The sequence below is a fragment of the Aythya marila genome, assembly GCF_965140915.1.
Source record: "Aythya marila genome assembly, chromosome: 1".
Lineage (NCBI taxonomy): Eukaryota > Metazoa > Chordata > Aves > Anseriformes > Anatidae > Aythya > Aythya marila.
In genome coordinates this window covers 41,738,947-41,762,703 of record NC_139042.1, presented here as the reverse complement: position 1 = coordinate 41,762,703, position 23,757 = coordinate 41,738,947, and the positions used below count along the sequence as shown (strand labels likewise).

The window sequence follows — 23,757 nt, the reverse complement described above, 5'->3', positions numbered from 1 at the left end:
TAAACAGTAGAGTCTGTTACAATAACCTGTACACAACAGTGACAGTTTCTTTAATTGGTGACCTAGAAATGGTTTCCATTTTCAGTGTTTCTTCTAATGAGAGGAGGCTACCTCAGACAAACAGGTGAACTATGCTCTTTGATACTGACACTTTCAGAAGTGAATTTTACATATTTGACTACAAGTTCAAACTCCTTTACAGGATTTTTGGAACAGGACAATTTTGTACTATGGCCAGTGCTTGTAACATAATTTGTGACTTTATTAGGAAACACATAAGTACCACCTGAAATTTATGATGCCTCTAGTACATGAGTCAATTCCTCTTTATTTTCCTTTGGCCCAGGTTAATTTTGCATCCTTTTCAGTGCAGAGGTGTGGATTCAAAGAAGACATGGAGTAGTAAGCTCACTCACCATTCTCTTGTTCCAGCTCTACTAACATTAATGACAGAAGTTATCAACAGTGCACCATATCTGACTTTCTAGAAAAGATCATCTGGCCTACAGTTTGTTCCCTACCTCTGCTGTTGAGGTGCTTTTGAGTACAGATAAGATAACAGCAAATCTAGCTAGGCTAAAAACTAGCAAGGACTAGTTTTTATTTTTAGTTTTTTAGTTTTTTAGTTTTTTAGTTTTTTAGTTTTTTAGTTTTTTAGTTTTTTAGTTTTTTAGTTTTTTAGTTTTTTAGTTTTGCTAAACACCATTCCCTTTTTCCTAAGATCCCACATAACCAAAATACAGACGTGTCTTTTCATAGGATGGGTATATGTCTGCCTGTGAAATGCACATCTTCATTAGGTGACCTGCCAAATGCAGTGATGGAACATGCCTATATTTTAGGATTATGAAGATCACATGAATACATAGACAAGCAACCCTTGTCTACACTAATCTGTATGGATGTAATGGTGGATACCTGTGTTGTAATACACTCTGTTTATTCAGTTGTGTGAGAGGAAGGATCTGTGTCACAGAGAACATGGGTGTCTCCAGAAGCTGTAATGTTTGTCCTGGTTTAAAATATGGAAAACAGAAAATGTAGTATTAAACTTTGTCAGGGTTAGGGGGATCCTAAATCTGACCATGGGGTTGGTGCTTTTGGGTATGTAAGTAGACAATTTGTGAACACTTTTGATATTTGAAAAAAAAAAAAAAAAGTGCCAAAAAAGTCTTGAAGGTATTGAAGAACTTAGATGACAGCTGTCACTTGAGCTTGGTGTCTTAGTCCTCTTACTTCCATTGTAGAAGTCTGAGTCAGTCTTTAAAATTGTCCACTAAATTCTAAGCAAGTCTGTGTTTTCCATCCATATTAAAGGTAAATGAAAAATGCCTCATCAGTAATCCATAATTCTAGGCTAGTATTAGATAAGTCTGTTTGCTATAGCTGTCATCAGATGCTTTTTAATATCATAAACATTTCTTTTTTTATTTCTCCATAAATACCTGTTGTGGTTTAACCCAGCAAGCAGCTAAGCACCACACAGCCATTTGCTTACTCTGCAACCCGCAGTGGGATGGGGAGAAGACTGAAAAGAAAAGTGAAAGAACTTATGGATTGAGATAAGGACGGTTTAATAAGAAAAGAAAAGAAAAAAAAAAGAACCCTAAAAATGAAAACAATAACAACAACAAATGTTAAAACAAACAACAAAACAAACAAGCAATGCACAACACAATTGCTCACCACCAGCCAGCTGATGCCCACCTTGAGTAATGGTGTTCCTCTCTCCCTCTGCCTCCCCCATCGAACTCCCCCCAGTTTTATTGTTAAGCATCACATCATATGATATGGGATATCTTTAGGCCAGTTTGGGTCAGCTGTCTTAGATGTGTCCCTTCACAGCTTCTTGCACATCCCCAGCTTCCTCTCTGACAGGGCAGTGTGAGAAGCTGAAAAGTACTTGGCTCTCCATAAACACTGCTTAACAACAACTCAGTGTGTTATCAACATTATTCTCATCCTAAATCCAAAGCAGAACAACATACCAGCTACTAGAAAGAAAATTAACTCTATCCCGGCAAAAATCAGGACTTAGTAAATACTTATTAAAAAACAAAACAAAACAAAACAAACAAACAAACAAAAACCACAACTCTAATATTTAATTAACTATACATTTGAAGAGGAGATAATCACAATATACAGAATCCAGAACAATGAAGACATAAGTCTTACTGGGATTGCTGAGATATAAATAATTAACTGTAACAAAGTATCAAATAGACACAAAATAAATTAGGTAGGGGCAATATTTTCCTATTGAGAGAGTTCTGATTAAGTGATATCTTTTCCTTCACAATGTATATTTGTTGATTTCTTCCAGATTAAATTCTGGAAGTCTATGTGCAGCTGCAGAGTGGATGAAGGGTGATGGAAGGTGGGTCACAGCAAAATGCTATGTGGGTACTAGTGAGAAGGCTAAAGATGTTTTCATACTTCTCACCATTTTAAGTCATGGCCCAGTTATGCCAAAGTCTGTTACAGCCACAGCCTTTCATAATACTGCAATATTCCTGGGTAATAGTGATATTAATTTAGGCTTTTAGAATCTGAATATTCAGTCTTAACCCAGAGAAAAATTTCTATTAATATCTAATAGATGAATTAGTTTCACCAATAGCTACATTTCTCTGTCAAGACTGTATCGTGTTGACAAAATTTGCTGCTATTTTTTTTAAAAGAAATATGTAAAATAAGTTGCAACTATCCCATTTATATTAATAAAATAAATACATGATTATCAACTAAATTCCCTTATGAAAACAAAGCAAACAACTAGCTTTATTGCTGTGACTCTCCTGCACTGTTTCCATCTACAACTAAATACACAAGGGAAAAGTATTACAAACACTGGATAAAGTAAAAATTACTGCTTTAATTCAAGTTTTTTTTTTTTTTTTTTTTTTTTTTTTTTTTTTTGTCTTCTGCTAAAAGGCAATAGAAATTTATTCCTCACAGAAAATGTTAATGAAAAATATCATTTATATTTGTACAATATGCCTTTACCTGTGATGGAGATACTCAATCTGAGATACTACAAAAATGTCTTCCTAAAGTTGTCTGTAGAGATAGTCAAACTGTGTTATCTTAGCTTATGTTGCTAAGTTGGCACTCAGTTATAAATTGCAGAATTTTACCTGTGGAAGAAAGTTAATACAATATATAATAAACCTTTTTTTTTTTTTTTTTTTTTTTAATTCCCAACAATAATGAGGGCACACAAATTATATGCAATCTCCTACCTAAAAGAGAAGTAGTGTTATTTGCAAGTGTTTTCAGCAGGAATAGCTAATATATTACAATTTCTGGAAGCTGGGAGATTTGATGGGAAATGTGAAATGCTTCTCTACATTCATGCCTTATTCTTTTAGTTTTCTTTTTTCACTCACTATGGGAAATTGCTGGAAACAAAAATATTCTAGGCAGACCACTGTATTAACTAGTAAGGCCATTTTTAAGTCATATATAGCTATGTAGCTAACTGAAGTTTATTACCTGTAACACACAGTAGGTGAAGCTAGAATGAGAAAAATTTCTATACAACTTTTTTTTTCCCTACCCTTTGAAAATATACCATTTATTATTATTATTATTATTATTATTATTATTATTATTATTATTATTATTATAGTTGTTGTTTAATAGTGATTGATAATACCAGCTTTAAGGCTGAGATATCTTTAACATTTAATTTCGAAGGGATCAGTAGAATGTCCTAACACGATGCTGCTTTCAGAAGTATTAGAGATATGTATTAGTTAGTGAATGGGAAGAAATAGCAACCGTACATCAGCATAACTTTTTATTTAGAACACTTCTGGAGAATTTATCAGTGAAAAATATCAGAACAAGTAAATGGAGTAAACAAACCAAAACCAGATTTAACTATAATTTTCCAGGGAAAAAATGTCGACGTTTTACATTACACTGAAATAATACATATATATATATATATATATATATATATATATATATATATATATATTAACAGTGACAGAGAAAGGAAGAATAGCATCCCATGTTTAAAGCCTGGCTCCAGATGCTGTATTAAAAACAAATCTGGAACCTGAGCATGTTCACTACAATCATCATTATCCAGCCTCTGTAACATCTGACCTTCCCTAAAGGGAAATATTTTCCTTTTGTTAATGCCCTGTGTTGCACTGCATTTCCCATTGTCATTGGCAGCATATTGATTTAATATCAGGTTAGAGGATTAGCCATAGCAAATACAAGTTGGACATACTGCATTTTGTATAATCTTTTACAGATGATCCACTGGGAGAATTAATAGAATTTCATGCAACTCTGAAATTGCTATTCCTGTTCCAAGGGGCACTGATGATTTTTAGATGCTCTACTTTTTAGTTGCTTTTCTCAGCCCCTTCTGCATTAAATAAAGGGAGATATTGAATGTTTCCAGTATTTTTGCATTAGAGATGTCATTGGCAACAGCAGTACTTTTGCATATGTATCAGTTTGGCTCTCATGCAGACTTTTTTTTTTCACATTGGACGCCTACTGATGTGCACTGATTTAACTTCTAAAAATGAAACTTAATTTTGTGTAGCTTATAAGTAGTCCCTAGTGTGTCTTGGCTTCAAAAAGCTAATATTTTTCAGACATAATCAGCAGCAATAGGTAATGTATTACCATTAGCTATGTTAGCAGCAAGTTTTTTTTTTTTTTTTTTTTAAAAAAAAAGGTTGGAGGAGGAAGTATGGTGTAGAAAACGTAATACGCTTTTAGCCGCTTCACACTTTGCAGCAATTCTTAATACAAAGTTACACACATCAGTGCTACACTAGCATTATATTCCATGTTTATTCATAATGATTGTTTCATATTTAAAGAACACCAAAATATTGTGTTTTGTCAGGCAAAGACAATAATAATTTACTAGTAATTTATTTTAAACTGATACTGATAATACAACCAATCAACGCATTAAGTGGTGCCAACATTGGCAGCTTGCTAAATAATCTCTAGGCTTTGCACTGAGAGTACATCTTTCAAAGATAAGTCAACAAGAGCAATCAGAGCAGAAAATTAGAATTTGGTATCTTAGAATTAAAATACAGCTAAACTAAAGTTTTAATTGGGGTGATCTAAAAGGGCACTTGATGTAATGATCTCTTTCATTTGTTACTAATTGTTCGTTCCTGATGAAGAAGAAACATGTACAAGAATGTAGTTGAATTGAGTAAAGATGGCAGTTATTTTAGCAGGTCAATTTTATTGTTAAATATGATGAATTGCAAGAATTTTGGAGGAGGGTGTTCGTAGCTTTAAAATTATTTGACAGTATACTTTTTATCAACAAATACCCTTCATATAATTTTATAATTTCACTTGATCTAGTTTATTAGTGATTTGGGTGAATCACATGTTCTATCTAGTAAGTGATGAGTTGGAGATTAAAATATTCTAGAGTTCAAGCACAAATCAGAAACAAACATTAATAAATAGCTCCTTCCTGAATTTCACGGTATTTCAGAAACATCCATTATTAACCAACCATCCACAGTTTATGATGGTTGTAAGCCTAGGTGAATGGGGTAGGGGAAGTTGATTTCAAATGAACAGTAACATTCAAAAAATAGATTGCAAAGTTTTTATAAATGTTTTAAAGTATATTTTGCTTTGTATATGTGTACAGAACTTTGTATATAGCTTTAGGAAATTTTATTTAGTAGTCACCGAGGTTAAGCATTCACCACAAAATATCTTTGTGTTTTGGATATTTTATAATAGCTTTTTGTTCTTTTAAAGAAAACTGCTAAAACTCAAAATATATTTGTAAGCACATCTGTTGAGATCCTGTCAGATATTTTCAAATGTGGTTCTATACGTCTATAGTGTATATTGTTTAAGTGACTATATTGACCTTGCACTTGGAAGGTGTTTAGTTCTCTCTGCTTCTATGGACTTTATAGATTGAACTGTAATAGAGCTGCAAAGAATTAAGCTCTGAGAATTAAACACTTGAGGCAAAAATTTACTTAAGAATGAAGATGAAGAGTACTGAAAATAATAGGCCCTGAAAACAGAATTAAAAGAGGTGTTTGAAGGATACAGATTTCAAAGTAGTCATTAAAATTAGGAAGACTAGCAGGAGAAATGTGCAGACTAACACATGAAGAATGCTTTTTTTCTTTTTTTTTTTTTTCCATTTTTAAGTATCATATTTCTCACTTGTTCTTTGGGGGATATTTCAAAGAATTTTAGTGAAAAAACTTGAAACCCAGAATCTAATTTAGGAAGTGTGCCTGAGTGGTGAGGGAACTTATTTGTGAGCTGTAAGCATGTCTGTAGTACCTGGTTCTGAGAGCAGGTCTTGCGAACATCTTCTCTGTTAGCTGAATGCTTCCCTAACATACCTGCTAGAGACCTCTCAGTCTCTTTTATTGGCATTATTTTGCTTTATATTAAATTGGGTCTATGGAGGTAAGCTGTGAGGAGACTTGCCTAAGATATACTATAGGTAGGTTCATATCCGTACAGGATCATATATGCATAGCCATGCTTAATTATCTACTATATTATGATATCTTCAGGAGAAGAGATTGAGATGTACACCCAAGAGCCTGACAGCCAAACTTCTGGAATATTGAATTATTTTCTGTCCATATTTATTTATTTCTATCCATCCTATTTCCTCTCCTCTTTTTCATAGCTTATCTCAGTGACCTAACTAACTAGTTATTAGCTATGCTAGGTTCTGTCTGTTTCCTGTGAAAAGATTTGTGGAATTGTGGAGTTGAATTCTCAAGAAAAAAATAGTATAGGCTGAATCATTATTTCCTGATACAATAAAACAAAAAAGGTAGATTTTTTTCTGACCATCCCAGGTCAAGAAAGTAAGAGACAATTATGTTTTGTCCTCTGCTGTGAGATAATAATTGTACAAGATGGACTTTTTAATATACAAATGGACTTTTTAAGACAAAGAGATCTTCCTGCTTTGTGAATGTCCTCAGCTTAGTATCCCAATAACATAATCTTCCTTGGAAATAATATGACATATAATAATAACTAACAACTAACAACAATAAGGAGCTTGAGCAGTACTAGAGACTGAATTTATCATTCTGTGGGTGACTGCCAATTCTTTTTTCTATGGAACAAATTTTTGTTTTGGTTACAGGCAAGTTGCTGATATAGTTTGTTTTGTTTTGTTTTGTTTTGTTTCTAAATCTCTTATGAAGAATAAACCTACTACTATAAATTTTTCACATTAGTTATATGCATAGTTGAAGACCAGTTTATGTCATCTGTGAAAGCTTGACTCCCTACTTTTTACAGATTTTTTGTCCACCTCTTAAAATTAACTGGATTAAAAATTTGCTGTTGATAATTGGGAGGCTTTGACCCAGTAACAGGATTGTTTCATTTGTAAAATCTCACATGACTAATCAAAGATAAATAACAGAAGTTGTTTATTATGTCAGCTGTTCTAACATTCTTTAAACATTAAAATATCCAACTTTATCTTTGAACAGGGTCTACTAAAGGTTGCTATAGACAATGCCAGAGCTCAAGAGAAACAGGTCCAACTGGAAAAGACAGAGCTGAAGATGGAGCTCTTCAGGGAACGAGAAATGAGGGAAACACTTGAAAAACAGTTGGCTGTGGAGCAGAAGAACAGAGGTATCTTCATTAAACAAACATAAATACCTGAAATATATTTTCTCTGGAAACCTATTTTTCCATCAAGCACCGTGTTTGATCAAAACTTTTCTCCTACACTTATGTTATGTTTCTGCTGACTGCTATACAGGAAATTTTGCACCCTGCTGAATCCTGATTCTGCATAGGATCTTTATGAGATTTATAACAAACGTGCCTTTTTCTTGTGTATGTGTGATATATATTTTTGTTTGTTTGTTTGTTTGTGTTTGCTTGTTGTTTGTTTGTTTATTTGTTTTGACTTGTTCCAACGTATCAGAAATGTACAGCACAATTATAAATGCAGAAGTTGTGGACTTTGTCAGGTTGTGATCATTATGAAAAGGAATATCTACTTAATACAAACACAACTATTATCAAATCAAAAGCTGCAAGGTGTTATGAATTCATTTTTTTTCTTATGTGATAGAGTCATGCATTGCATATTTAGGTAAATTGTATGTCATAAATATAAAGGTAATAGTAATATGTAAGCCTTGTATAATGCAGCAGTTCAAACATGTTTATAGAAGGAACAGCTAAGGTTCTTCTTGAAAAAAAAACTCACTGTAAATATATATATTTGTTAATTAATTCTTTATAATTTCATTACATTATTAGAATGATATAAAGTATATACGTTATATATAGTATACAGTAGATCGTATGTATATATGAATCGTATGTATATATATGAAAAGTGTACTTATATAAATGTATAATATACATTTATATAAGTACACTTTTCTAAAACATTGGTAGTAAAGTTAAGGTAGTTTATAGTGATTTACATATTTATTTGCATTATGAGCATGTTCCCATCTTCCTTTACGGTTCTTCTTTTTTATTTATTGCTCTTTAGTATTGTCTGATTACTTCCCAAGGAGCAGTTAACCTCTGGGGCTAGCTTCCTGTTTAACACAGAACATGACAAGTCAGATAAATATTTTTTCAGGGATAGAGTTATAGTTTATTTTTCTGTGAACTGTTGAGTTAAGGAACCCCAAGAACTGTTGGATTCATGACCAATATCATTATACCTTTAATTAACATTCTACCTGTAAGTCAGCAATGTAATTCTATATCATGTCTTGACCAATTAAAGAGTAGGACTGCTGCATCATTAATTTCCCTTTTAAACTTATAATAATACATTTTTAAAGACAACTACTGTTAACAATTATCACAACTATGCAATGAATCATCCCTTTGTCCACAACTGGCCTATTTTAGTCAGTATACTTGCATTACTTACACCTTTAAATAAGTTTTCTAAAATGGCCCAGTTATTCTTCACATCCATATCTACTTCTGTGTTTCACAACCCCTCAGTCATATATCCCTTTTTTAGAGGACCCCTCTGACCTTACTTGCATTTTTCCATATAGAAATTAAGCACCTCATTTAAGCTAATATTATAAATTTCTTTTATTTCAATAAAGAAAGAGATTCCTACATTCTGCTCTCGGACAAGTAGGTGGTGTCAATTACACTGTGAAACTTCTTTCTCTTCCTGTTTAAACCAAAAACATTTGACTAGGTTGAATTAGACACATGCTTTCACTGGTTAAAATTAGGTAAAAGCAATTTTGCTCAAAGTTCTATGTCAAGAAAGAGCATGTGATAGTCCTTTATTTTACTTAGGATAGTGAAATGAAATACTTTATAATGTTATTCTCAGCACTATGCACTATCTGCTTCTTTTATATGTATCCTTTTAATGATGACATTGCACTGGTAAAAGAGTCTGACCAAAGAGGAATGGTTTGAGCACTTAATAATGGTATATAGTAAAGAGAATTTAATTAGGATGACTATCTTTAATAGTGGATACTTCTGTATAAAACAAAGAAAAATAGTAGATTATTCTTTAAAATGAGCAGAGCCAAATAGGAGAGAAACAAATAAGGCCAGATTGTAATTACTTCGAGAATTTATTCTTCAATTAAAGATAGAAAAATGCTTAGGAGGCTTTACCTGACATTAGTTTTCCAAATAGCAAATGTCATGTCTCAAAGAAAGTTTCACATCTTAATGGAAGCATGAGTAAAATGAGAGAACTGTACCATAGCTCTAGTAAGTTAAGAGTTACCCTACAAAAAACCCGAATACGCTTAAAAAACTACAGCATAGAATCATGCACTCTGTCACACACAGGTCGAAGTCCATTAGATAAATGGGATCTTCAGCACAAGAGCACAAGGCAACCTGTATCAATGTCTGTCTTTTGCTTGTCATGTTAACACAAGTCAAATATTACTTTTTTTTTTTTTATAGAGAGGGGGGATGGGACACTAATTTCACTGCCACTACTATATGTTCTACAGTGCTGCTTATTTACTGTACTGTTTCCTTCCTTTGTAAATATTCCAATTAGTGAGGCTGTAGGATGTCTCATCAACCAGTGAAAGTAGGATAATATCTCTTCTGTGAGCAGCTACACAGTAAGGGCTTGCTAATTCTGGCTCTGACTGCTGTATTCACATCTACAATGTGTCAGCCATGATGACATTTTAATTCAGAAAGCAACATATGTCTCCTTCTCATTTATTGCAATCACTTTCAAAGTACTTATAGTGAAAACATTAAAACTGCAATGTTTCAAAATGTATTTAGCTTAGCCTTTATATACTAGATGTTTTTTGACAGTGTAAGACAATATGCCTGTAAAGTAGTTGGTACTATATAAAATATATATAAATATACAATAATATACAAAATATACAAAAAGCCAAAATTCCGAAGTCTTGGATGTAACTATTTTCACTACAGGATATGTATTTATATACATTTTGTGTCTGAACAGTTCTGTATAGCAACAAAAAATATCCAAGAGTACCCAAGAAGCAGTTATTCTTAGCATATAAATTACATAGCAATAATTCCCTTTAAATAAATCATTATTATCACCAGCACAGACTACTGGAAATGGGGTGCATAAACTGGTGGAAGCAGATTTTTATCCTTTCCAGCATTCTTCCCTAAACATGTTCAAGAGATTACTTTGGAGCAGGATACAGGGCTAGATTATTTATTTATTTATTTATTTTAGTCAAATCTAGTATCACCTAATATCTGGTTTTGGTGATGATAATTTTTCTGTAGTTAATGTATAAATAACTGGTTCTCTAGCAAAGGTTGCCCAGGAAGTTGTTATGGAAAATAAGCTTCTTATATGCATGTCTCTGAAAACCCTAAACATGCTATGTAAGAAAGGTTTAGGTTTCGTGGATGTGCTCTACGGCTTTTTGTGATTTCTTAAGAGATTCAGTTTGGCTTTTACTGAGTAGGAAAAAAAAAAAAAGAAAAAAAAAAAAAGAAAAAAAAGTTCATATTACCCTTTCCATTGGGGAAATAACCTGTGATATATTCCTTCAATTAGGGAGGAGTTAGTTACTTCAATACAAGTTGTATTTTTGTGGTTGTAAGGTTGCAGTTTGTGCAGTTTGGAAAGAACTCATTGGTAACATAGAAAAAAAATCATAATGGAGCTTCTTTTAAACAACCCCTGTATGATTCATTTATATACTGATCTTGTAACCCTTTTTCTTGTAGAATATGAACAAAAGATAGAGGGAAAACATTTTCTAAATTAGTGCCTTCTAGACTGAATTTTAGAAGACTCCTTACTTTCTGAGTATTTTCCCTTACAATTGACATACAAACTAATATTTACGTGGCTGGGGGATCTGTTCAGGTATTCCAACAAGAGTTTGTTATAAGTTCTTCAAGATCAATGAGACCAGAACTGTCAGAGAAGAAAAAAAAAAGTGAAGTTTTTTTTTTTTGTTTGTTTGTTTTTTAAAGAATAAAAGAAAGGACAAATATGGATAAGAGATAAATACGAGGAAGAGACCAGGCACCAAGAGGCTGGATGGCTTGAAGCAAGCAGCAGCTTGGAGGACAATTTGAAAAATGAGGGCTTTTCTCTATGGAGTGAAGAGTACAGCAGAGCAAGGGCTGAGGTTCTGTTGCATTTGGGGCACTGGCTGTTGGAGGAGAGAAGCCATGGATGAGAACTTGATCACTGTACATATACTATGTGCTACAAGAGATAAAACTGTGTACTTAATCCCTCAAAAACTTCAGCTCCAGAGACAGAGGCATATCTACATCAGATGATGAAAGATGTAAATTTTATTGTTAGTTCCAAGGTTTTCTAATTTGGACATTCACAGATCCTCATATGTTTATTAAAAAAAAAAACAAACAAACAACAACAACACATTTTTTTTTCAAAAAAAAGAAAAAAAAATACAAACACGTTATGCAGTAGCTGAATATCACCTACAGTTTTCAATAGCATGGTACAGAACAGTAATTCTTTAAATATCCCAGTGTGATTCTCAAAACTTTCAAATAGTTTAAGTTGATATTGTATAATTACTGTATAATTACATGTATAATGTATAATTAATAATTGTATAAACTGTTGCAGTTGTATTGTTTCTTAGAACTCTTAATATATAATCATGAAGCCAAGTTTCAGATCTGAATTTGAGTATACTGATTTTCTTCTTCCTAGCAATAATTCAGAAAAGGTTAAAGAAGGAAAAGAAGGCAAAGAGGAAATTGCAGGAAGCACTTGAATTTGAGACTAAACGACGGGAACAAGCAGAACAGACGCTGAAACAGGCAGCTTCAACAGATAGTCTCAGGGTCCTAAATGGTAAGAAGCTAGTTTTTGCTTCTGTGTCATTAACTTTCAATTTAAGTGGAAGTTCAATTTAAGTGGATTTCTTTGGGGAAGGTGGTTTTTATTGAAAATTTAAAGCATGGTGGGAGTGTGAAAAAATAAAAAAGAAAAAAGAAATTCTTTCTTCTTTCAAGTGATGCTTCTCTCTTTTCTGCTTTGTTAGTTTATATAGTATGTGCAAGTAAATTCACTGCAGGGAATGTCCCAACTAGGACAATTTTATATTATTAGTTTTTTTTTTTTTTAATATTATTTTAAATATTATTCTTTTTCTTCTCACCTTTATGCTTGAAATACCTATTGCTCATTAATCTTTCTAGTCTAACAAAAAATTGTCCTGGCCTCCAGTCATTGTTCAACATTAAAAAAACTGACAAAGTTTGATTTTATTGTAATTCAGCTTTAGAGTAACAGGTTGTAAAAAGGGCTATAAGAATCGAATGAAATATGTGTCAGTCTTACCTTTCTATGCTTCTAGACTCTCTGACCCCAGAGATAGAAGCTGACCGCAGCGGGGGCAGAACAGATGCTGAAAGGACAATACAAGGTAGGAATTTGCAAAAGGCTATAAATCTAGATCTTGCTATATGAGTTTTTCCTCAGCTTTAGACTGCTATTCAAGCATGTAGCCTACCATCTGGGCCACATCAAAACAAGTTCAAACAAGGTCAAGTTCATCTTGCTTGTTTATAAGAGAGAATACATTTTGTGTTGATAGATTTTCTTTAAATTAATAGGTCATTTCTGTTTATACAGTGGAATTAAAGAAGAATTTGAAGTAATATCGGGCTGAATCTTAGACTTGCTGAATCTTAGACTTGCTGAATGCATTTTTTGTGCATATGTGTAGTTAGATTTAGGATAACAATGTTTTCAAAGGCCTATTAGAAATATTTTGAGCCTTTTAATTATACGAATGGCTAAACCATTTATCATGTTATAATGGGTAACATTCAAGGCATGACGAGAATTTCAAGCCAATATTCAGTGGCAGCTACTGAAAGGTGTGTTTCAATACACTACTCTGAATATTAAGAATAAATACATTGTTTATTCTCTTTGTGTTTTTTTTTTTTTTTCTTTTTTCTTTCATTTACCACATCCCTTTATTTACATTTTAATAAAACAAATCTGCTTAGTAAACTTATACATGAAATACAAAAGAGAGCTTTATTACTTCCCCTGTGAATCTAAATTTGTATATATTGCAAACATCAAGATGCTAGTAAAGAACAAATTTATAAGATAGCATTTGTGTTATACATGTAATGCCCTCTCTAGTTAACAAGCTAAAGCTACCTATGTGAATACTAAAAAACAAAATTAACATTTGGTTTCAATTGTAAACGAAGGTGCATTTTTCAAAGGCAAGTCTAAAATGATTAGCACCAGTAATCACTCTCAATTGCCTTTATTTTCATTTTGATGTCAAACATCTTAACAATATCATTTGACATCATCTGTGTCTTATTTAATCACTTTTTTTCTAATTCGTAAAGCGTTGTTACTAGTGTACCACAAGGAGTCTGTAATAACAGAAAAAAAAGTCAATAATCTTTTAATGTTTTGGCCATATACACAAATACAAAACAGGCAACAAGTCCTTACGTGGGACAAACACACAAGTGTATATACATACATGTATATAGAAGATTTATATTGCATGTTATGTCTGCCAAGTCCGTATTGCAGAGGTCAGAATATGCTAGATTGAATGTTGCCTAGGAAGTGGGTACATATTATGACACATTTGTTGTTCTAGAATCCTGTTTTTCTTCCCATAAAATGCATGCCTGCTTCAAAGCACCAATTGGTCAATCTATTGGCTTAGAAAGAATCCAGACATCATGCTACTTCGTACATCCAGACTACATTACTACATCCAGACATTTTATTATTTATTTATTTTTTGGTACAAAGACAAACTTCTAATTTCTTCAGAGGCCATTCTGTTACAGGAGTCACTGCAGTGTCTGAGTTCCTTGCAAACATTAATTACTTTATCTTCAGACCATACCTGCAAGGAAGCATAGTTTGGAGTATTCCCATTTTAAATCTGTGAAAGTCAAAAAAAAACAGAGATGATAAATTGCTTCACTATCAAGTAACTAGGACCTGATTTTTGAGACTACTTTGCATTTTTGGCAAACGTGTTCATTGTATTCAAATTACTGTTCCCATTGAATCCAGTTCTCTTATGGACTGAGATATTCATAAGACGAGCAACACAGAAACAAACTAAGTATTTTGGAAGTATGTATTCTAAAAGACTTATCCCACGCTACGTAGAAATAACACTTCAGCTTTTTAATCATGATCATCCTTTCTTTTCCAGCTCTTCTTTGCCTTCTTGTGCTCATTTAATGTTTCCAATTTTGTAACAAATGAAATCAAGGTCTTATAAGCAACATTCTCAGTAATGTTGACCTTTCCTCGATTTATCTGTCCAAGGTGGTTCAAGGGGATATAACAAACAAACAAACAAAACCCCACAAAATAACATTATTATCAATATCAATATTGATTATATCAATATCATGATTATTTAGTTAAAGACTACCACATAACAATCCTGATTTTGGATTATATTGCAAAGGCAACCTTAATTCTGACATTTCCTGTCTCTGCTTTACAGTATTAACACACACACACATATATATTTAAGGAAAAGAAAAACAAACAAACAAACAAACAAAAAGCAAAAACAAAAACACAAGAAATTAATTTAATCGACTGCAATTTTTTGAAGTTTAATATATTAACTTTAATCATCATATAAGAGTTTGGAACTTTTAGATCTACCATGTGTATGTAGCCTTACAACATAATAGCAAAAAATATAATTGCAGGGCTTATTGTCTTTGTGGATCAGCTGTTATAGGGTGACAGGTTTCATAAACAGTCGATAACAGATGGGTAATGCTGTGTCAGGACTCTTTGTGTTTAGCTCCAATCCTCCAGAAGGAGGATTTCCTTTCCTTTTTCTGTGTCCTCTTTAGCATGTTACACCTATACCTCTGTGTCCCAGTTCCTCCTAGTTTCTCTCTTCCTATGCAAATTCCACCTTTTGTCAACCACTAATCTCATTTGTTCCTGTGTCATAAATGCTTTGTTCTTTTCTCATCTTGTTCTTTTCCCCACTCCAACTTCCCAGTCCTTAGGTACCATTCTTACAGTGTTCTTTCCTGAACTCAGTTTCATGCCACCCTGATTATTTCTTTCATTACAAGATTTTTCTCATCTATCTGGCTATTTCTGTTGCTTCCTTCTCTTGTCCTGACATTTCTAGACTCTGCACTCCATTAACATTCCCTGTTACCAGACTTTCCTGTTTCATAACATATCTCAATCTGTATTCTCCATTTATCCTGCCTCACTGTCAAGTTCACATTTCCTACTAGTCTATACACATTCTGTTTCTTCTTCTGTATCTGCCTGGGAAAGAGAAGAACTGAGAGATAAACAAAGATCTCTGTTCCCATTTCAATATATAGCATGACAATGGCTTGCAGAAATGAGGATAGAGAGTTGCAGGGAAAGAGCTGCTTCATTCAGCACCAAGATGCTTAGTATGGATGGTCTCTTTGGAAAATTTAGTTGCAAAACTCTACAAAACCTTTCCAGTGGGTGAAACTGGGAATTTTCCAACACTTTTTTGAGCTTTCACAGAGACAACAAAAATTGTCCTTCCAATTTTGCAAAATTTCAGTGATATCCTTCCATTTTATCTGTAAAATATATTTTATATACTCTTGTACATACAATAGAAGAATTATTCTATAGAATATACATTATATTCTCTAATAAAAAAACATAATAGAAGCTTATTCATGCTTTCAGGTTCTAGGAAAAAGTGCTTAGTAGGGAATTACTTATGCCTTTCTTATTCTTCTCAAATATATACCTGTATTTATTTGTATCAAAGCAAGTCTGGGGTGATAGTGTCTTTATCTACAATCATTAGTTTTTATTTATTTATTTATTTACTATATTGAGCATGCTGTGCAATTCTGTAAGTAAGCAAGGAAATGTAGAAGGGAGAGCTACAGCATTCTGTGGTGAAGCAAAGTATTTGAAATTCCAAGGATAATTTCAGCATTAAGGAAAATATTAGACAATGGAATGTTTTAGAATAAAGATTCTATATATTATAAATAAAAGGATTCTTGTCAACTCGAATTTGTATTTAATGTTAATATTTTAGCTATCACTTTTGTGTGCAAGGAATAGGACTAATTTAAGTGTAGAAGTTAACTGCATTTGTCAATAAATAGGTTATGTTCTTTTTTTTTTTTTTTTTTTATCATGTAGCACTCTCAACTCATTCAAATTCACTTTTAGTGAATAAAGTCTAATAAAGTCTAAACAGATTTTAAAAAGTGGGAATTTGTATATGAGACTGTAAAAAGTAATATAACTATTATTACTTTGAAATACTGGGTAAACAACAGCTTCCTGGAATATCTGTAAAATACTAAGAAGATAATAGATAATCCAAATGTGAGTCTTGGATATACTTAGATATTTTTTAACAGATACAAACAGATACTAAGTTACAAGGAACTAGTGTAGACACAAGTTTTAAATGTTTTCTTTTTTGCTTCTGTTTAAAATAATAATAAAGCAGATTATCCTCTTCTCCATACATATTGTAGGTTCACTAGATGCCTATGCCTAGCTCCCAATCCGGTTTCCCAAGACCCCCTCATCCCACACAAAAAGGTACCATACAAAGATAATGTTTGACTTTTCTATACTGTTTTGTTACCGGACCTCTTACTAAGCACAAGAACAATGACATTTACTGCTACTCTTACTTTTTTTTTTTTTTTTTCCCCCACACTGATTTTTTTTCTTCCTCATTTGCTTACCTATCATGTATTTGTCTGCCTACATTATTATTTTTTCTTTTCCTCCGTAAGTCCAGCATTCCTAATTTTCCGTGTCCCAGTAATTTCCCTCCCAAATCCTATACATTCATAATCTTCACTGTATTTAATCACAGCTCCCTTTACACATTATCTAAATTCATCTAAAAAAATCTGATTCTGCAGTCTTCCCCATTGACCATTCCTTTCATATGGGCTCTCGTGTTTTCCTTTTCCCAAATTGTTCTTAGTTCAGTGCTTTCTTTCCAAAATTGTCCTGATAAGAACAGGAAGCTTAACCATATTCTCTATCTCAGGCTGCTGTTTTGCTTACTTTCTTCACTTCTTTCCTAATTTCTGGTGATTGCTTCATCCTGTAACTTTTCTGCTTCCTTTTCAAAATTCTGCATACTCCTATGCTGGCTTCTTCTGAAGCCAGATTCATCATTTGCTACTGACAGCTTTTCCTCCTCAGCCTGTTCAGTTTCCATGAATTCTCAGACCTATTATTGCTCTTTCTTTCCCAAAATGTCTTTGTTTTCCAAGAGACCCTTTGTGCTTTGCCTGTCCTCCAAGTTTTCCTGTCCTATTCCACTATTTCTGTCAGTTTTTTCCTACTGCACACTCTCCTCTAGCCCAAAATTTGTTCCTGTTTTTTTTTTTTCTTTATTTTTTTTTTTCTCTGACAAATGGATTTTCATACACTAAGTTCTTATTCTGCTGCAATTTTTTTTTTTTTTTTTGTCTTGTAGGAGTTATCAGCCTTTCTCCAAATGAGTCTGTTACCTATTCTTCTGTCCCTTAGCAAAATGAACTTATGCTTTTTAAGTCCTTTCCCACAGACTGTTTCTTCTTGGCTTTATCCTAGCTCTTCACCTCTTCTGTAGGTCCTGTATTAACAGTTCTGTATTAACAGCAAAGTAAGGTATAATGTTAAATGGTTTCACACTACCTCTTCATGTTGTAAAAAAAGCCATTCAGCTACCATGCATATAAAAGCTTCCTGGACCATCTGTTCTACTCCATTCACAGTCTCTCTCACACTCTTTTTATCTCATCAGCAAGCAAGCAGAGGGACTTTTTCCCTCCCAGAAAGGACAAGACAGGAAATGGAAATGTTGAACAGATCCAGGAATAGAGAAAGAGAGCAACTGCAACTCAGCATACTGACTGCATAGTCCTATGTGAAGTTACTTTTAAGGTCTTTGAAGGCTACAGAGGAAGAGTGAGAAAGAAATTATGATTTAACTTTGCACATATCAGGAACCTAATGTGTACATTTTACCGCCTAAGTACTAGGAAAAAAGCTGTCCTGCTGTCCTGCAGCTGCCCTCAAAGTTAATAAAAATTGGTTAGATACAGCTTCAGTCATTTGTATGAAAACCTAACCTGTTTTCTGCATTGGTTTGAAACTTGTTTAATCTATTTTTCAACAAGCAAAATCAGTGTAATAATCTCAGCAAATGATACTCTTTGATCCTTTCTTGCTATGTATGTGTTTGAAAGATAGATATCTAAAGGACTTCCACATTGAAAAAGAACTTTTGGTGGTTCTGTGAGGCTTGTGCATACAGTTCTATTTCTGATGTAAAAATCTTGGACAAAAGAATGTCTAAATATGTGATATTTCTTATGAGATCAAAAACTTTATTGGAAAAGGCTACTATCAAGGCTGTAAAGTCAAGCATTCCAAAATTAGGAAATGGCAGAATTAAGGCTGTCTTCCGCACCTTTGTTCAGCTGTCTTTGTGTATGCATCATGATATAATCTTTAATTATGTGATTAGATACTGTATTTTGCACGGTACCCCATTCAGTGCAGGGGACAAGGATGGAGTTGAATAAACGGATATCTATCCAATATTTTCTTTATCTCCAGGGGTCAGTGTGTGTTCTTATGCTATATATATCATCTGTTTTTTATACAACATTTTCATCATTAGGCATCATATTTTACAGGAGAGGTGTGAAAAACTTTCTCAATTTCTTTCATATATTAAATCTTAATTTTGGCTTTTCCTAGAAGTTGAGTGTCTTGCCTTACTTTTTTTTGACAAATAAACTAAAAAGTCAGAAGTTTCACAGTGAGATGATATCTGACAACCTTATGGATGAAGTTGGACTTGAATCTTTAGATTCACGTTGATAAAACTAACAAAGTAACTGATGAATTGTAATTAATTATCATGAGTAGTGTGGTCTAAGGAACGACCATTTTGACATGAGGGTTTTACAGATATTTGTTGAGATAAATGAGTATAATCTTGGGTTACATTTCATGCTTCCTTTCATTTCTCTTGCAACCCATAGCTCTTTTAAATGTGTCTTCATCAAGATTTATTTTTCTTTTCTTTCTTTATTTCTCAGTCTCTGCCATCTGTTTCAGTCCTAATATCCATATCCAAGCCTTATAATCCTTTTTTTTTTCTCTTTTTCTCTCTCTCTTTTTTTTTTTTTTGGTATATATATATATATATATATATATATATATAATATGTATATATACAAAAATTATATAATATATATATATTTTTTTTTTTTGGGGGGGGGGGGGGAATCTCATACAAATCAGGCTTTTAAATGAAGATTTATATTTATATCCAGTCATAACTCCAACATCTTTATTTCTTGCACCTCCTATTGTTAAGCAAGATTCAAGATTCAGAGATTTCCAAATATCTATCAGTATGCCACCTATCCAGGTACTAGTCAAGATTTCTTCCTTTAAGAGACTTCTCTTCACATAAATTCACAGTACTTTCTTGAACTGTTTCCTGTCCCATGTCTTTCCATCTCTTTTCAGCCACTAGATCCTGTTTCTTGTCTAGTGAATCCAAATCATGTGGTCCCCCAGCTTCAGTCTCAGTTACTGTCAGCCAGACATTTCTTATTACTAGCTCCCTCTTAGTGTCTTCCAGTGCCTGATTCCAGTCTGTTTGTCCAGCCCGTTTCAGTCACTTATTCTAGTCCTACTTTATTTTCTCTCTTTATTTCTGAGTCCAACTGCATCAGAATTATTGCCCTAAATTCTCTAAATATCAAGTTTCATTTGAGCTTATGTTTGTAGATTACTGTTCTTTACTAATCATAGATTAGACACATATTCTGGTGCAAGACTACTCTCAAATTATCTAATTATTTTTTGAAAACAGTTTTTAATATCCTCAAATGACAGGACATCTATTTCTTTTCAGATAAGTGAGAGATCAATTCTCTCTGCAGTCAATTTAACTAAAATGTCTTTTCTTTAGACATTTCTTCATTTATTCTTCCCATGATATTGGCTATGATGGCCAGTATGAGGTCACTTCTGTTTAGTCATTTTCCATCTTTCTCTCAGGGCTTCTTCTTCCTGTTGTTTCATTTATGTCTCTGTCCTGCTTCCTCTTAACCAGAAACAATGCCATTTTGTCCCATAGTTCCTCAAAGATGAGGTCATCCAACTATATAATGTCATGTAAACTAATGGTCATATATTATCTATGGTATTAATTAATTAATCCCAAGAAAATAAAAGTACTTGATTCTTTATACATTTTTATTGCATTTTCTCTCAATAAAACATCTTAGAAATTTTAAATATATATACACACATAAACTTGTAAATTTTGAATTTTGATTGAATCAGCACTTTCTCAACAGTTATTCAATTTTTCTTGCTGCTTAGTAAATGCTATGGCTTCTTATTCATTTATTATTGCATGGGACTTCTAGCAGAAAGGTGCTTCAGTTTACTGAAGAGCCAGTGTTGTCAAACAGATTTATCATGTCATTTTCAGAGTGAAAATACATTTTCACTTTCCCTTGTGACATCGCTGCTTCTCTGCTAACCCATAAGAACATTATTTTAGCTTCCTTCCTATTGTTATTTTCCCATTTTCCTTTTCCCTTTGGACTAAGTACCATCCCTCTCCTGACCTGTGAGGCAAAGTGTGTATGTGGAGGTATGTGTCTGCTCCTGGTATGTGTATGACCAGGTGGCTGACTAGGAGATACATGCATTCTGAAGGATCAGTGACAAGTTAGGAGATGTGCATTTTCTGCTGGACATCTTGTTGCTGCCTCTTGGCAGCTGGGAAAATCAAAGAGTACATGACGTTTCTCAGCAGCTGATGGGCCAAACAAATGGTTTTTCAAGCTGCAAGAGACCCACAGCCCACCTGTTGTGCAAGCTTGCTATAAAGGTTGAACATTTCAGCAGGGAAAGGAAATCAGGAGCTGGAAACAAAGCTGTCAGAAGCCTGGAAGGCAAAGAATTTTTTTTTTTTCTTTTTTTTTTCTCTAGATAGATTGAACAACTGCCCAAGAAAACATCTGCTACTTAGCTAGGCTGTTTATGGAAACAAACAGCTGACTATTCTACACCCACAAAAATGTAAAAAGGTTCTGCAATGCAGCAATGACAAAACAGTGGATTTCTTTTTTGGCAATGAACTTTACAGTAAAGTTCATCCTTGATTTTCAGGCTCCTGAGCCTATTATTCCACCAGGCCACAAAAAAAAAAAAAAAAAAAAAAAAAAAGTACACAAATGATTTCTATTTAATTTGTCAAGGAAAACCCACAAAAATGATTTTTTTTTTCTGCCTAGGATTAATCAAACATTAAGAAGGTCTGACTATATTTATGAAATACCATGTCTTGTCACACCATGTGTGGCTTTCAGCAACACAGCAATCTGTCGGAGAGAGATTATGCATTTTTCTTCTTATTTTTTTTTTCCTGTCTGTTTATTAGGTTTCTTCCTTACATTTTCCATTATTAAGATTTCTGAAGTTCAGTAAGACAACCAGTTTCATTGTGTACAGCTTCGGTTGACTGCAGTCACAAGATATGACTATGTCTGTAATGTGATTGTCTTCCTTAGTGTTATTCTAGGTATGAGTAGTGATCTGAACTACCAGGAAACTGCGAAAAAGACAACAGAATGGAGAAAAGCTGTCACAGTGACCCACTAGGAAGTGATGTCTGCTGTCTTGTTATTGATCTTTCTGTGCATGCCAGTTTGTCAAACAAATTGATTCATCAGTTAAAATGTATGCATGTGCGCTGTTCAATTTTAGAAGCTGAAAGATAGCTCTTCTTTTTTGTTTTTCTTATTCTTAAAAAAGATATTTTCAGATCTCGTGGTGTTAGAGGAGGGAAGCTGTTAGAAGTTCAGCATCTAACCCTCAGGGACATATAGTGGAGTTGCTTTGCTAAAATCTTTTTGCTGGTCCACCCTATTCTATTTTAATTTTTTGCTCAGTCTTTAAAATACTTGCTCATTAAAGATTGTTCCTATATGCAGTCATGTATACTTATAATGCTTCATTTTCCTTCTTATTAGTGCCTTAAACTTCAGCTGCTTTTTGACTGCAGAGTGTAGCACCTTGTATTACTGTCAGGGTCATGCACTTATTATTCACCTGTACAATGCTATTCACTTCAGTGAAATTATATACATAATAATAAATAACAACAGTAATCTGTGTACACCACCTTGAATTTCATTACTGTTGCAGAAGGAACATCTTTGCAAATAGTTGCTCTAATTTTCATGCATTTCAGAAAGAGTGGGGCTCTCTTTCTGTTCCCAAATGTAAATATTTTATTTTATTTTCCTTGAGAAGAATGAGTCTTGCTAGCCTGCTAGCTTTACAAGCTTACAAGTTATAAAGGCATTTGTTTTCCTGTTTTTATAATTATTATTATTATTATTATTGATCTGTTCTGGCAAACAGTCCAGTATAGTTCAGATTTTAAATCTAGATTGTACATTTACAACACCTCTTGGCAGTTTGTCTTTTATACTTGATATCTGAACACTCAATGAGGAAACATACAATAAAGATTTATTTTGCTTCGTATTTCCTTGACCATGAAGAAATACGGAGAAGAATTATCTTACAGTGCATGGAAACCAAACTGTAATAAGTACATTCTCTATCCACTTGTTTTGGAGTCCAGCACTTTGTCAGGTTTTCAACCCAAGCTAATCAATTAAAGACAACATTGATTAACTTAAACAGAAGGTGGTATTGATTGCAGGCAGTAACCTATAAATAGACAACTGTTTCATAGTGTTCATAGGTCATTGTTAGCTACACCTTTAAACTTTAAGCTACCTAATGCTGTTATTTATCACCAAAAAGGCAAAGGGAGGGCAGAGAGTTAACAAAAAAAGTTATATATATGTTGCAAAGCATTCTTTTAGAGCTCCCTCATTTAGCGCTTATACACTTAAACTTTTTCACATTTTCTTTAATATTGCTGTCTATTTCAATGTACATGTCATTTTCTATCTGTGTATGAAGCTCCTGAAAATCAAATCTGTTCATGGCTTTTCTACTGAGATAAATGATTAATCAATCAAGGGCTTTCTTCCAACATGGTACTTTAGTGCAATTTTAAAACAACTGTGTAAAATTAATGACTAAGTACAAACAGAGTGAAGTGGGAAAATTCAGCACAATGAGAATATTAAATAAAACACACTGTGACCAAAGAGATTAAGACTGCATACAGAATTGCCTTCTTTTAT

General features: G+C 33.2%; 1 protein-coding gene across 6 annotated transcripts in view; it reads left to right on the top strand.

The window, feature by feature from the left end:
• The window catches only part of DACH1 (dachshund family transcription factor 1), a 373,305-nt gene that overhangs the window by 322,391 nt on the left and 27,157 nt on the right, over positions 1-23,757 (top strand). For 4 of the 6 annotated variants that reach the window (XM_082769960.1, XM_082769959.1, XM_082769964.1 and 1 more), the window contains 3 exons: positions 7,506-7,653; positions 12,197-12,340; positions 12,846-12,914. In XM_082769960.1, coding sequence (XP_082626086.1) covers positions 7,506-7,653; positions 12,197-12,340; positions 12,846-12,914 — 361 coding nt within the window. Of the gene's footprint in view, positions 1-7,505; positions 7,654-12,196; positions 12,341-12,845; positions 12,915-17,022; positions 17,090-18,296; positions 19,032-23,757 lie in introns of those variants that run through there. The other 2 variants (XM_082769962.1, XM_082769961.1) reach the window with 2 other exon arrangements.